This window comes from Rhipicephalus microplus, chromosome X (genome assembly GCF_043290135.1).
Source record: "Rhipicephalus microplus isolate Deutch F79 chromosome X, USDA_Rmic, whole genome shotgun sequence".
Lineage (NCBI taxonomy): Eukaryota > Metazoa > Arthropoda > Arachnida > Ixodida > Ixodidae > Rhipicephalus > Rhipicephalus microplus.
The window spans coordinates 410,117,422-410,131,012 of record NC_134710.1 but is presented as its reverse complement, the minus strand read 5'-3'; the positions used below and the strand labels follow the sequence as shown (position 1 = coordinate 410,131,012).

Below are 13,591 nucleotides of genomic sequence, written 5' to 3'. Positions count from 1 at the left end.
CTGGTCCACTATAAATTGTAGATGTTGTGGTAATACTTGACCTTATCTGATCTTTGTCTTCCCCGCATGACACACAATGACAAAAGTCAGTTACATTGCGATGAGAGACCGTGCAAAGGCTAATGTCATTTGGATGGCATGAATAGCTTGGGCTTGGGAGCTTGTATACTATGGTTATCTGCTCCTCTTTGGGCTACAAGGTACCCTGCTTCACAGGACTACGATTGAACCACTTTATGAAAGTTCTTGTCCTGCGACTCTTATAAGCAGGGTGCCATGTCCTCGGTTTCTTATCAATCTTTATTGCAGTGTAGGTGCACTGGTGTCTCTTATACCCAAATGCTTGTTTCATCAGTGTCTGATAAAGGGATACAACTGTATACACCACTGGAGGCGTCCCATTTTTCTTTTGCAGTGTGTAACTAGCACAGGTAAACTGAGTTCTTCATAGCTCCTTCAGTTTGTTGGTCTGCATCTGCAAATGAGGTCAGCATAGGCCACAAACGTTTACTCAGTGTTCCTGCATCACTAATCAAGCATTATTTATTGACGAGTGTGTTTTCACTGATATTTATATACATAGTTGACTGACATCAATGCCTTCACTCTTTTTGACACCTGTTGATAGTAAGGCTGCATATGTTGTTCCTGTGCTGTTTTTCGACAGGGTATGCTGGCATCTATTGTGAGCAGCATGTTGGAGAGTGCCAACTGGGCTTGTGCCACCACGGTGGTGTCTGCACTGAAGGCTCTGTTGGGCCACTCTGCAACTGCCAAAACACAGGTGGGTGCATATTTTAAGGTTAAGGCTGGCATTACTTCTTTTATTCAAACCTCTTTCTTGGTTTCGATTCAAGTATAGGTATTGTATAAACCGTACTATAGGTCGAGTGGGAATATAGGTCGACCCCCCAAGTTCAGGTTACCGAAAAAAAAAAGGGAAATAACCCGAAATTGCCGAACGATATTTATTTGCGAATTGGGCGCACTGCACCCCGGTCGTCGAAGTTCCCCTCAACCACCATCGCAACTGTTCCTATTCGTCAGACGAAGTACCACTGTCTTCTGAAGACGTGAGTTTGTCGCTGGCCGCCTCCCACAGTGCGTTGTCTTCCATGCCATACCGCGAGTTGCTGATGGAACATTTCTTAAAAGCATTTTCCTCCATAGAATCTGGCAAGGAACGCCAGGTGGAGAGCACCCAGCCCCAAACAGTCACAAGCGGAGGCCTCTGTAAGCGACCCGTCGGTGTCTTTGGGTTGTCACCGGACATCCACTTTTGGTACTCCAGCCGCACTCGGTCCTTCAACGGCTTGTTTAGCACAACGTTCATCGGTTGGAGGGAGGACGTTATACAACCTGGTATTACGGTGAGGTTCGTTTTTCCATCGCCCAGTGCGCACTTCACAGCATCGGTTAAGTGACCACAAAACGAATCTAACACCAGCATGCTGCAAAGACGCAGCAGAGCACCTGGCTGACGGTTCCAGACCACTCCTATCCATTCGAGCATCATGGCCTCGTCCATGTATCCCTTTTTGTTGACGGGAACGACAACACTGGGCGGGAACACTTCCTTCGGCATTGTCTTACGTTTGAAAATGATGAAGGGCAGAAGCTTTCTACCATCTGCCATGCATGCCAGCATGACGATGAAGCACAAGTGCTCGTTGCCAGTGGACAACGGCTTCACATCCTTGGCGCCACGCTGCATGATCTTGGTCGATGAAGGCATGTCAAACACATGAGGGTCTCATCGGCATTTTCGATCTGCCCCATCATGTAGTTGTTCTGCTCCCGAAGCCGGTTGATGAAGCCTTTAAAGTTTATAAGCTTGTCCTCGAACTCGTCTGGAAACTTCCATGGATGTGCGCCATTGGAAAGAAAATCCTTTGCGTCTCATGAATCGACGCACCCAAGAGTTTGGTGCACGAAACTCTTCTCTCGTGAGCGCAGCTTCGCGAGTGAGTTCCACAGCTTTCTTGCGAATGGTATCCACGGTCACTGGCAGCGAGCATGCATGAACTTCCCACACAAAGTTCTCTAGCGTATCCTCCAGCTGCGGATGAACCGCACTTCACCCACGAAATGACATTTTCCGAGGATTGCACATCTGCAGCTTCCCTTTCTGCACCGTCTAATAGCGCACACTTTTTTCTGACTCACCAAAGCGGCGCTGAGAAGCGATATTCTCATTCGCTTCTACAAACTCAACAACTTGTAGTTTAAACGCAGCTGAGTACTGCCTTCTCGTACCGCTACTCATATTCAGTGAATGAAGAAAAGACCAGTAAAAATGAAACACAATGTCAAGCGGAGCGAGAACTTAGAACAGATCGGAGGCAAATCACGAACACAAAAAAACAGACAAGAGAGAAAAAAACAACAACCTGCTATTTGATGTGAATGCGAATATGGCCGTGTCCAGCTTCTCATGCAAATGCAAGCCACATGTTGCCAGACAGCGGTGCATGTCGGCTAGACACTGCTATATAAGATGAGGGGCGGCTTTAGGTCGTTGTTTTATTGAAAATATCTCAACTTATATTCTGTTTTATACGGTATATCAAAACTTGAATACGTTATTGGTTGGGAAATCTGACGAAATTCTGCCAAGGTGCAGTTACTTCAGCAAATGCTGCTTGGATTGCTAGCATATTTAGCGTACAGTTTTAATTATAAGTAGTAAACCTTGCAATATCCAAAGTCAAAGTGTCGTTTGGTAAATATCAGTGTAAGCGAAAGGTTCAGATTTCAACAGGCTCTTGTTCTCACGGCATATAGATGGGTCTGTGACGCTCTTTCTTTGTTTGTCACATATCTTTGCTGCTACAAATGGAAAGTTTGGCTGAAACTAAAAAAAAAACTTGTGCAAAATATAGCACCGCAGAAAATGTAATGTTCTTGCTGGTAAAATGTTCCTGCTGTATTTCTTTTGCTTCTATTTTTGTGAAGCGCTCTGTTTACAGAAATTCTATTCAATTTTTTTCTTGGCTGCTAATATCTATTAATCCTCTCCCAGTGAAAAAGTTGCTCTTTATAATCCCCCATCTAGAAATCGGGACTGAACTAAAGTAACAGTGGACATGTTTATATAATTAACACTATGGATAGCTTCCCAAAGGTTGGCATTTTTTAAGAGATATACGAATTGGCTATTGCTCTAGCTCTGCTGGGCTGCATATTGACATAGTCTGACAAGACAGCACTAATTTATTTATTTACTGCTATTATTATTTTGTAAATGGCTTTTTGGGGAGCTCATTGAGAATAGTCGTAGTACACTAATAATCTTTCTGTTTTTGTGTATCCAGTTCAAAACAAATTGAAATAGACTGTCAATATAGCCACCTCCTGAATTTTTGGTGCCATGGATTCGGGCTCTATTAGATTATTCCAGCTTTCTCCAACTATGCTCACTCACACCATGGATCGACTGTAAAAGCTTTATGGTGGCAACAGAAACTTCAGCTGCTGTTGCATATCTTCAGAATAGGCTTCACGAGCGTAAGGTATAATTTTGATTTTATCTCTGGTGCAGAACACCAGATGTGGGCTCAAGAGCATAGGGCAGCGTGCTCAGAGGATCTTTAAAAAGTTGGCTCACTTCTACTATAGATATAAAAAAAACAGTGAGTGTGCAAAATAGTATTGATATGTTTAATAATTTTAACAAAACCTGATTGTTTCTTTTCTTAGCTTCGACTATAGCATTCTATTTTAGCACAAGGGGTTTGTACTTACCTGGCAGGAGGCTGGGATTCTGCAAGTAAGAGTGCAAAATAAAGGTTGGCCACCGAAGAAGCTGAGCCTAGCTAGCTAGTACTGCCTTTTTTCCTCTGACCCACAAAGGCAGGGCAGTCTGTTGCATAATTTTGGGGCTGCCACATACCAATTCAGAAAGTCATCATGTTGTTGCTCTAGTGCTTGACTTCCTTGTACTTGCATGCATATGTACAGTAAAACCTCGTTAATTCGAACTCTGTTATTTTGAAATCTCATTTTATTCGAAGTATTTCTACAGTCCCATATGTTGCAATGCAAGTTTGAGCAGATAATTTGAAGACGAGGTCAGCACTATTCGGTTAATTCCTGCTCATGATTTCACCACAAGTTCAAGGAAACAACAGCCTTTAAAAGCCACTAGGCAATGTACTGTAGTGATACTAATGAGTTGCTACTTCCAGCACTAAAGAATGAAGTTATAAAAAAAGTGGCCTCAAGATCAGCTGAAATGTGTGCCTGCAGAAAACAAGACGTGCTTAACTGCAACACAGCAGCTCCGCCGTGGTGGTCTAGTAGCTAAGGCGCTCGGCTGCTAATTCGGACGTCGCGGTATTGAATACTGGCTGCGGTGACTGCGTTTTCGGTGGAGGCGGAAACACTGTAGGTCCATGTGCTCAGATTTGGTTAAATAACCCGAGGTAGTCGAAATTTCCGGAGCCCTCCACTACGGCATCTCTCATAATTATCCGGTAATTTTGGGACAATAAACCCCACGCATAAAAAATAAATATATAACACAGCAGTGACATGCAGGCAGCATGTCGCATGCTTCTTGCAATGTCAGCACGTCATGATTTACCCATTCTTTCTGAGAATTTAAAGAAATAATAAAGGGCAGTCTGGTGGAATTCGCAATGTATGCGAATCTCCAAGTGCCGGTTGCTCCAGCAATTCACACACTTGCACTGCTGGTGGAGTTCTTGCTTGCAACGCCTGCTTCGAAATTTTTGTTTGGAGTGGGGGGGGGGGGGGGAGAACAGCGGCAACGCCGGCTCGTGGAGTGCAGGTCCCCATGCCCGCCTAGCACTCACTGCGCGCAATAACCAGAAATAACTAGTGCTCACTCTCGCCTGGTGCGCCGTGCACGCCCCAGCCACTTTGCGCTTCGTCAGCGACGGGGCATCCGCAGAAGATGCAAGCTTGTACCAAAATGCAGGGCGAAATTTCGAGATCGTCCGTAGGAAAAATTCGTTATATCAAGGTTGTCTTCCACTGTTACTTTGTTACATAGAGGTCGCAAATACATGTGGTTCTATGGAGCAACGGTGGGGGATAGAAAAACTTCGTTATATAGAGGAATTCGTTCTATGGAAGTTAGTTATAAGCAGGTTTAACTGTACATGCTGTTGGCCTATGGCAGTCCAGTAAATATTCGAAACAGTATTGCGTGTGTAAACGATGTGTGTGCATGCACGTACTTCCAGGTTTTCGTGGTCCATTGTGCGACGAGGACGTCAATGAATGTGCTGAGGAGAGTGACAGTGTGTGCTTGAATGGTGGTAGCTGTTTCAACCAACCCGGAAGCTTTGAGTGTGTCTGCCCGCCGGGATTTGGGGGACCCCACTGCGAGCAGGCTGTGGGCCCCTGCAAGGACGGCTCTCCCTGCATGCATAACAGCACTTGCCAGGAGGTTGATGGGGGCCTTAGCGGCAACTTCAACTTCACCTGCCTATGCAGTGGCGTACGCTCGGGGCGCCACTGTGAGGTCCCACGGGCATCTTGCACACACTGGAGCTGCACCCACGACACGCAGTGCAGAGCACAGCTTTGGTGCGGCTGTTTGCCTGGGTATCGAGAGGGTAAGTGGCAACATTGGCAGCTCCAATTATTGTACCCTCCCTTATGTATTGCTTGACTATGCAGTCTGCCTCGGTGGAACAGTGGATACGGTACTTGGCTGCCGACCCAATGGTCGCGGGTTCAATCTGGACCACGGTAGTTACATTTCGATGAAGGTGAAATGATAGAGGCCCGTGTACTGTGCCATGTTTCTGCTCGTTAAAGGGGCCCTGCAACACTTTCTGAGCATGGTCAGGAAACGCTGCCGATCGGTAGTGAAGGCTCCTGACAACATGCGAGCCAAACACATGGGTAGAAGTGCTGCGTCAATGGCACTATTCTGCACCAATATGACCAGCTGTGACAGGATGTGCATAAACTGCAATATCAGTGATAATTGTTGATAGGAAGTGTAAATTGGCAAATATAGCCAATTATTGCTGCTGACCAAGCAACACTGAGCATTGCTACAGTACACAAAGGACGCGAACCCATCCATATCCAATGTATTTCTATCATGTAGTTTGGTTCATTGATTGGGCTTGCTACTGCTCGTCTTATCGGTGTTATCACCGTGGTTTCCCCGCAAAAGTAGTGGCACCACCTTGAATAACTGTGAGTTTTGTTGTAATACAGTGAAACCTCGATAATTTCTACATGCTGGGAATGCAGCATGGTCATGCAATAAACGGCAGTGCGCATGCTAATACAAATGTGCGCCTTCTGATGTGCGCCATCGCCACCAATAAATAAATACAGTACCACAGCAGATGCTGCTCAAAGTACCCATTCGAAAATCTTTCCTTTTTTCTTTGGAAGAAATAAGGAATAAGGAACATCACGCAGAGACAACTGCTCGACTCACGGGAGTGTTTACAAGGGCAAAAACTGGCTGCGATACACGCGGAGTGGTACTTTTGCAGCCTTGCACCTGATGCGTGAAACCGAGTATAGCGGTAATGAAAGCAAGAGATAAACATCGCTTATAACTTTTTTTCTAAGTTATTTCATTGTCAACTGTGATGTTTGATGGGAACACACACACTTTTGTGGGGGGTAAGTCTGGTAAGCTCATTAGTCAAAACTAATCATCAAAACCATTGAAATCTTTATCACCAGTCATAATTTTGTTTGACATTGACAGTGATGTTTCACCCTTGACAGCTGCTCCAAAACAAACTCAAAACACACCTTTCAAAACACACCTTGCCCTGCCGCAGTGGTCTAGTGGCTAAGGTACTCGGCTGCTGACCCGCAGGCCGCAGGATCGTTGCCCGGCTGCGGCGGCTGCATTTTAGATGGAGGCGAAAATGCTGTAGACCCTTGTGTTCAGATTTGGGTGCACATTAAAGAAACCCAGGTAGTCTAAATTTTTGGAGCCCTCCACTACGGCGTCTCTCATAAATATATGATGGTTTTGGGACGTTAAACCCCACATATCTATATCTATCAAAACACACTCTATGGTGCTTCGAACCTGCTTCAAAACTTTTCTTTTTCTGTGCCAAAGCTGCACCAAAACAGTATTATTCCTGCTCCCTGAGCTGCTCCAAAACAATAAAGTCTACTCCCACCCCTGCAAATATTATAGTGCAGTAGGCGGCCTGAAATCGACAATAAATTCTCAAAATTGGCTAAAAACTGCTTTCTCTTCTCTCGAAAAATGACTGAAGAAGTTCAAAAATCACTTGTCACAGCCGTTCTATGAGCCATTGGCTGGTTTGAACATGGCGCGCTCGGTCGTTGCAAGGATTGCCGCAGGAAGCTGCGACTTGTCTATGCGTGCGTGCGCGATTTTACTGAAAAAGCTGCATACAGTGAAATCTCGGTAGAACGAACCCCACACTAGCGAACTTTTCAGATTAACAAACTTTCAATCTCATGCCGACTGCTAATAGTTTCAATGTAAAATTATTTCACTACTACGTACTTCAGAATATCAAACTTTTCAGAATAACGAGCATTAATTTAGTTCCGCATTATAGTAACAACGCCTCAGTACTACGAACTTATACTGTGAAATTCGTCGCGACCACCGGAGCGGTACGCAAGCAGACGACAAAGCGAACGGACGCCTTGCTTCTCGAAAAACGCGCGACGGTGTGGAGGAAAAAAAAAAAAACCGAAAGGGCGACTATTTTTTTTTTGTTGAAACGCCGACGTTGCAGGTTTACAAGGGGGCGCAGAGGTGAGGGAAACACGGGTGGGCAAGGTCAGCGGGGCAGAGTGGCAGTTGCGGAGCAGGAAGCATGGGCGCGGAAAACCTGAGACAGTGAGAGAGCAGAAAACGAAACGCGAAGCATTTTTTTAGCACTTTTTTTTTCTTCAAAAGAGGCGATGACAGCTGTAACGCTTCGGGTTTTTCTTTGGAGGCCTTGTTTTTTCAGTCGTGCTCATCTTTTTTCCGTGATTACTTATCGCATCCGCAAAGCAAGTCAGCGTTCATGCTGCGGTGATACTAGAAATGAGTTCATGTCTGCTTGCGACGAAGAAGCAGAAGCAGTTTTTGCTAAGTGAGACAATTGATATTCTTCGGCAACTGGAAAGCAAAAAGCAGGCTGTTGTGACCAAAAAACCGAATCGCACCACAGGAATGTGGATGAGCTGGAGGCCTTCGCGCTGCAAAGTTAGTGCTGCTCGCGTCAAAAAAAAAAAAAAAAAAAAAAAAAAAAACCAGACTTCTTTAAAGTAAACGTGCTTTTTTTGGTGTTTACTTGTGCATTTGTTTTTTTTTTTCTCGAGAAAAATGAATTTAAGGACCCACCATTGTAAAGGTAAGTCATTTTGGTCGGTGAAAAATAAGTATTTATGGTTAATTTTCGAGCTTTCACTATAACGACCTTTCAAAGTAACGAACAAATTTCCGCGGTGCCCTGTATTCGAAGAAAAAAACAGGAATAGTGCTCAAGGTCATAAAGCACGTGTGGTGTATTTTTCTTTGCCCGTGCCATTCCTCCCTGCCTAGCTTCCAGTGCTTTCGTCCAGACGGGAGAAGAGAAAGTGTGATTGCAGTCTGCAACAAATCTTTGTAACTGCACTCGTACTGGACAGATTCCTAAAATTTTTGCAGCGGTGAATTCGTGAGGCAATTAGTTCTTTTAGTGAATCCATTTCATGGCTATTTGAAAAAGTGTTGCAGGGCCCTTTAAAAAACACCAGATGCTCAAAATTTTCGGAGCCCTCCACTGTGGTGTCTCATAACCATGTCATGGTTTTAAAAGCTAAAACCCCAGATATTATTATTATTCTTGCCTCACTATAGCAGAAAGCTGGAGAACCATAATGGAAACTGTGCCAGCTTATTACCTTAAGCGACAGAGTGGCTTGAGGTACCGGGCTGATGTACAAGTCTGGGATTGTTCTGTAGGTATATTTCCCGATGAATGTGTTATCTGGCCCAATGAGGTGCAGTCGTTGTGCCATCTAGGTTATATAAAAACAACTGCTGAATACCACACTGATCTGTCTGTGGATTTTTTTATTTCTCTCATATTATTGCATAGCACCTAAATTGGGACAGTTTACAACCACATTTTCCAGAAACAAGTTTGTGCTGCACAATCTGTGTGAGCCTCAGTGATGCTGTGCTAAAGTGTATTGTATAATGTTTCAAATTGTGCAAAGAGAGAAAACCACTACACCCTGCTGCATTTTTGCAAAAATCTCATAATATGCACCAAGCATGTGCCAGAATGTCATGCTTGCTTTCTTTTTGAAAAAAAAAAAAAGAAAACTGAATATGGTTTGCAAGCCAAGTGTAAGTTACCATTGTAATTTTGAGTACCCATTGGAGCATACTGACTCCTATGCAGTTGAAGTAAGTTGCTAGGTGCAAACCTCGCCAAATATTGCAATCTGGCCATACTCCATAATGTTTTCTGCTACTAGAAGACCATACTGTGAGATTAGGTGTATCATTAAATTCAGTAACGTAGCTTCTGTTGTGGACCAAGCTAGAGAAAGGCAATGTTTGGTATAGTTACAACTTTTTGGATGACAATCTTCTGTTTGATTGATTCCATAATTAGAGTGAGCAGTATGCATATGTACTTAAATAGACTATTTCATTATACAGTTGAATCTGTTTTTGGGAGATGCGCTCTGGAGCACAGTTCGTGTTCTTTGCATGGGGCGTCTCTAATATGTTAGCATGTTCTCATTCCCTGATCAGGTCTTTTTTTTATGTTGGCAGACTGGTCTCTCTTATACCCAATTGTCTCTTACATCAGTGTCCCTTATAAAGGAATTCTACTGTAGTTAGATTGTTTCACAAAGTTTTGTTGTAAAATTTGTTGTAATATCCCTCCAAAAAGTTCATGCAGGGTATTCACATCAGTCTCACCACATCATTACCTGAGCTTATGAACATTCTACATGCTACAGGAGACTGGTATTTTTATGAGAAAGCAGGGTGTCCCAGCACCCTGATTTCTGCGTTTGTTGCGGCTTGGGGTTAGCAGCATCCTATCGTTTGAACGAGTTGTTGTGACTGGGGTCCGGCTGGTCTCGTTGTAGGTAGCTGGACCCGCTGTCAGTCCCCTTTAGCCCATCTTGCAGAGAGGAAGGTGCTTTTGTCCGGAGAGATTACTGATGTTTTTTTACATTAGCAAAATCTGAAAAAGAGGTTTTGCACAAAAAGTCCTCGGCATTTATAGCCCCGACTCTGCCAGCACTAAGGCACTCAAACCAGTGTGAGCAACTCTTTCCAATAAGGTGTTCTGCCTCCACAAAGCCTCTTTAAAGGAGGTACAGTGTAAGCTCGTTCATTCAAATTTCGCAGGGGCTTTCAGTGAGTTTGAATTGAACGAAATTTTCAAATAATGAAATTTATTGAAAAACAGCAAGATATTGAGACAGAGTTGTTGGAAAATCACTCAAAATTTTTATTTCCAAAATTGTCCGTGATCACATTCTGCTTCTCTTCCTTGAATGCGATCACCATAGCCTTGTTTTACAACGTGCAAACGTGGTGGAAAGCACCCTCTTCACCTTCCTCGAAGCTGAAGAATAGGTGCGGGACACGCGTAGCCTCCATTATCTCCAAAGCTGAGGGCCGCGTCAGCGTCTCATTCTCTTCGTCATCCTCCCCTACATCGGCGACAGGCGCTTCTTTGCCAGTCACGTGTACGAATATATCATTGTCGTTTTGCCACTGCTCATTTCATGTAGGATTTCTGCCTTCTCCTTCTCTTTGAGCATTTTGGTGCCCTGTTCTCTTCCGTGAGAAGTCATAGCAAGTGCGGATATGCTAGGTCAAGCAGCTGAAGGCAACACCATTCGTGCACGTACTAGTACAAAACCCTAGACATGGCACCGACTGACTTCGTAGCTCTGATGTACAGGGTCGTCCACTCTTAGTACGAACACCGCGCCGCGTGGCTGCGCTCCGCGGGGCGCCAGCGCTAGCGGTGCGGCCGCGCATCGAAGCTTATCGGCACAGGCGCACAAGAGCTTGGAGGCGGGGCTTCGTTTCGATTAAAAGCGCGGGAGCGCGCCGCGCCTGTTTTGCCGTGAAGCAAACTTAATGCACCTGAGAAACCACAAAGCGTTGCCGGAAAGCGGGCTTCGCTCAGCGCAACGTGTTGACAGTATTTGAGAAGTGAGCGGTCCCTCTTGTTTAAGTACCATAATACTTGTTTAATGTATACATTGTTGCAAACTCTAGAGTATTGGTTTTGCTTGGTTTGTAGTGCTTAAGTCAGTGAAAGAATTTTGGCACTGAGTGGTGCTCTGAGAAGTTCCGACTACCGAGAACTATTTAACGTGCACTGAAATTACGTGCGCACGGGTATTTCTGCATTTCTCCCGCATTTAAACACGGCACATGCTGCCGCGGTCGAACTTGTGTCTGCCGACTAATTTTAGCTGAGCTCTCGACGACTAAGCCTCCGCAGCGGGGCTTTCTGACGGCTCTGCACACTCTGCAAGTATCGAGATTCACGGGTCTAAAACATTGGCTTTGCGTGCTTGTTCTGAAGTATCGGAATGCTCTACAGCTTTACAAGTGTAAAGAAGTTTGCAGACATGGGCAGTTGGACACGAAGTTTATTGCTTGTGCGCTACGTGTCCCAAAGTTCGCAACTATCAGTAGCGGGTAGGTTCCCCTCCAGCTCCAATAACCGCATTAATTCTATTGGGGAGGCTGCTGTATAGGGACCGACAAATGTTGGTGTCGGCCCTGATTCGCTCCCACTCCTCTTGAACAATGGCCCAAAGCACGTCCGCTGAGACGGCACGGAGTTGTCGGTGCGCCAGCGCAAGCTTCATGTTCCCCCACACATTTTCAATAATATTTAAGTCAGGCGACTGTGGAGGCCACTCAAGAACTGCCACGTCGCGACGCTCTAAATATGCAGCAACTTTCTTTGATTTATGAATGGGGGAGTTGTCATGCTGCAGGATGAAATCGTTCTCTGGGAATGGTCCCCCAACGAGATATGGGAGCAGTACGTCGTCCAAGAGCCCGCAGTAGGCATCTGCCGTGAAGCGACCTTCAATTCTGACAAGGGGTCCCAGCCCTTGAGCGGTTACGGCGCCCCAAACGCTCACTGCCGAACGACCGCTGGCTGCCACTCGTTGCATGTATTCCGGCATATACCTGCAAAAAATCAACATAAGTTATTAGCGTCTGAATCAAATCCGAAGGACATGAATTATGTTCTAGGTGGTTCACTCTTGTAGCTGTTGGATATACAGCCGCCCATTTTTTTATCCTGAACGCGCGAACGTCGACCGCCCAGTCGATAAGCGCCGTTTAACGAAGCACATCGGCAAAATAAACGAGAATACGTGCATCCCTGCGATGAACAGTCCTGTGCAGCTGACTTCTGCTAGGCTGTTTCGGGAACCGCACACCAGGACGCCCGAAACATGCGCTTACAGACTCGATGGTCGATGCTCGCGCATTCAGGTTAAAAAATTGGCGGCTGTACTACATTGACGGGACCAAACAAGTTTTCACTTGATGACGTCATACAAAATATGGCAAACGGCGCCGTATTTTTCTCACCTCACATCGCAACATAGATGACAATTTATAACATACCCCTAGACTCTGGCAGAACGTCTTTTCTAAGTATCGCACAGTGCGAGTAAATTGTTTCTTTCATATCTACTATTTTATTGGAGCAAATACTCTCTATTCTATTACATCCAGTATCTTCTGGCCAAAGTTTGCCTGAACATGGCTTAAACTAAATTTAAACTTTTGGACTGGCATTATTATCAGCTGATCATATCTGTCCGCTGAAACAGAAGTATTCTCATTATTATTATTATTATTATTATTATTATTATTATTATTATTATTATTATTATTATTATTACTTTCGCTTATATGAACACATTTATCGTAAGGGCAATATTTCCTGAATCTAAAAGGTATTGTGGTAGTTATTATGCAGAGAATGCAGTGACGGCAGGCAATGCGGCATTTGTCTTCTTTGAAGTAGTTTCATAACGGTTTCGGGCCACCAAAACACGTTCTGGAATACGGGAACTTAAGTAAGTGTTACCTACCGGCAGTTTTGGGGCCGCCAAACCCGCTGCCGCTGGTCCCACCTTGTCGTAAACGAAGATTCATCAGTGAAGACGACCTTCGCCCAGTGTTCCTCGGTCCATTGCAGGTGCTCTGTTGCAAAGTCGAGGCGTTTCTGCTTGTTCACTCCACTTACGATGGGCTTCTGAACTGCCGTTCGAGACTTAAGGCCTGCCGCGTACAGGCGACGTTTCACGGTCGTGTTAGAAACACGCGTCAGCCCTGTACTTTGCTTGATTTCATCAACAGTTGCGCTAGGATTGTCCACAGCTGCTGCCACTATGGCCATGTCCTCATTTTCGGTTGTTACTTGCGGGCGAGGTTTGCGTGGAGCATCCGTAATCTTTCGTTCGTTCCTATACGCCTGGATTATACGGTTAATTGTGGAGAGCGGCCGATTTTTCATTGCAGATATCTGCCTTTGCGTATGGCCTTGCAGGCTCAGGTCCACAATGTCCCTCCTTTCGCTTTCGGGAAGACGCGACATAG

At 45.0% G+C, this 13,591-nt stretch overlaps 1 protein-coding gene across 4 annotated transcripts in view; it reads left to right on the top strand.

Moving 5' to 3' along the window:
• LOC119160975 (cell polarity complex component crumbs) overlaps window positions 1–13,591 on the top strand; it is a 234,921-nt gene that overhangs the window by 93,779 nt on the left and 127,551 nt on the right. For 2 of the 4 annotated variants that reach the window (XM_075880257.1, XM_037413268.2), the window contains exons 6-7: window positions 668–784; window positions 5,211–5,585. In XM_075880257.1, the coding sequence (XP_075736372.1) occupies window positions 668–784; window positions 5,211–5,585 (492 nt within the window). Of the gene's footprint in view, window positions 1–667; window positions 785–2,633; window positions 2,789–5,210; window positions 5,586–6,774; window positions 8,340–13,591 lie in introns of those variants that run through there. The other 2 variants (XM_075880258.1, XM_075880259.1) reach the window with 2 other exon arrangements.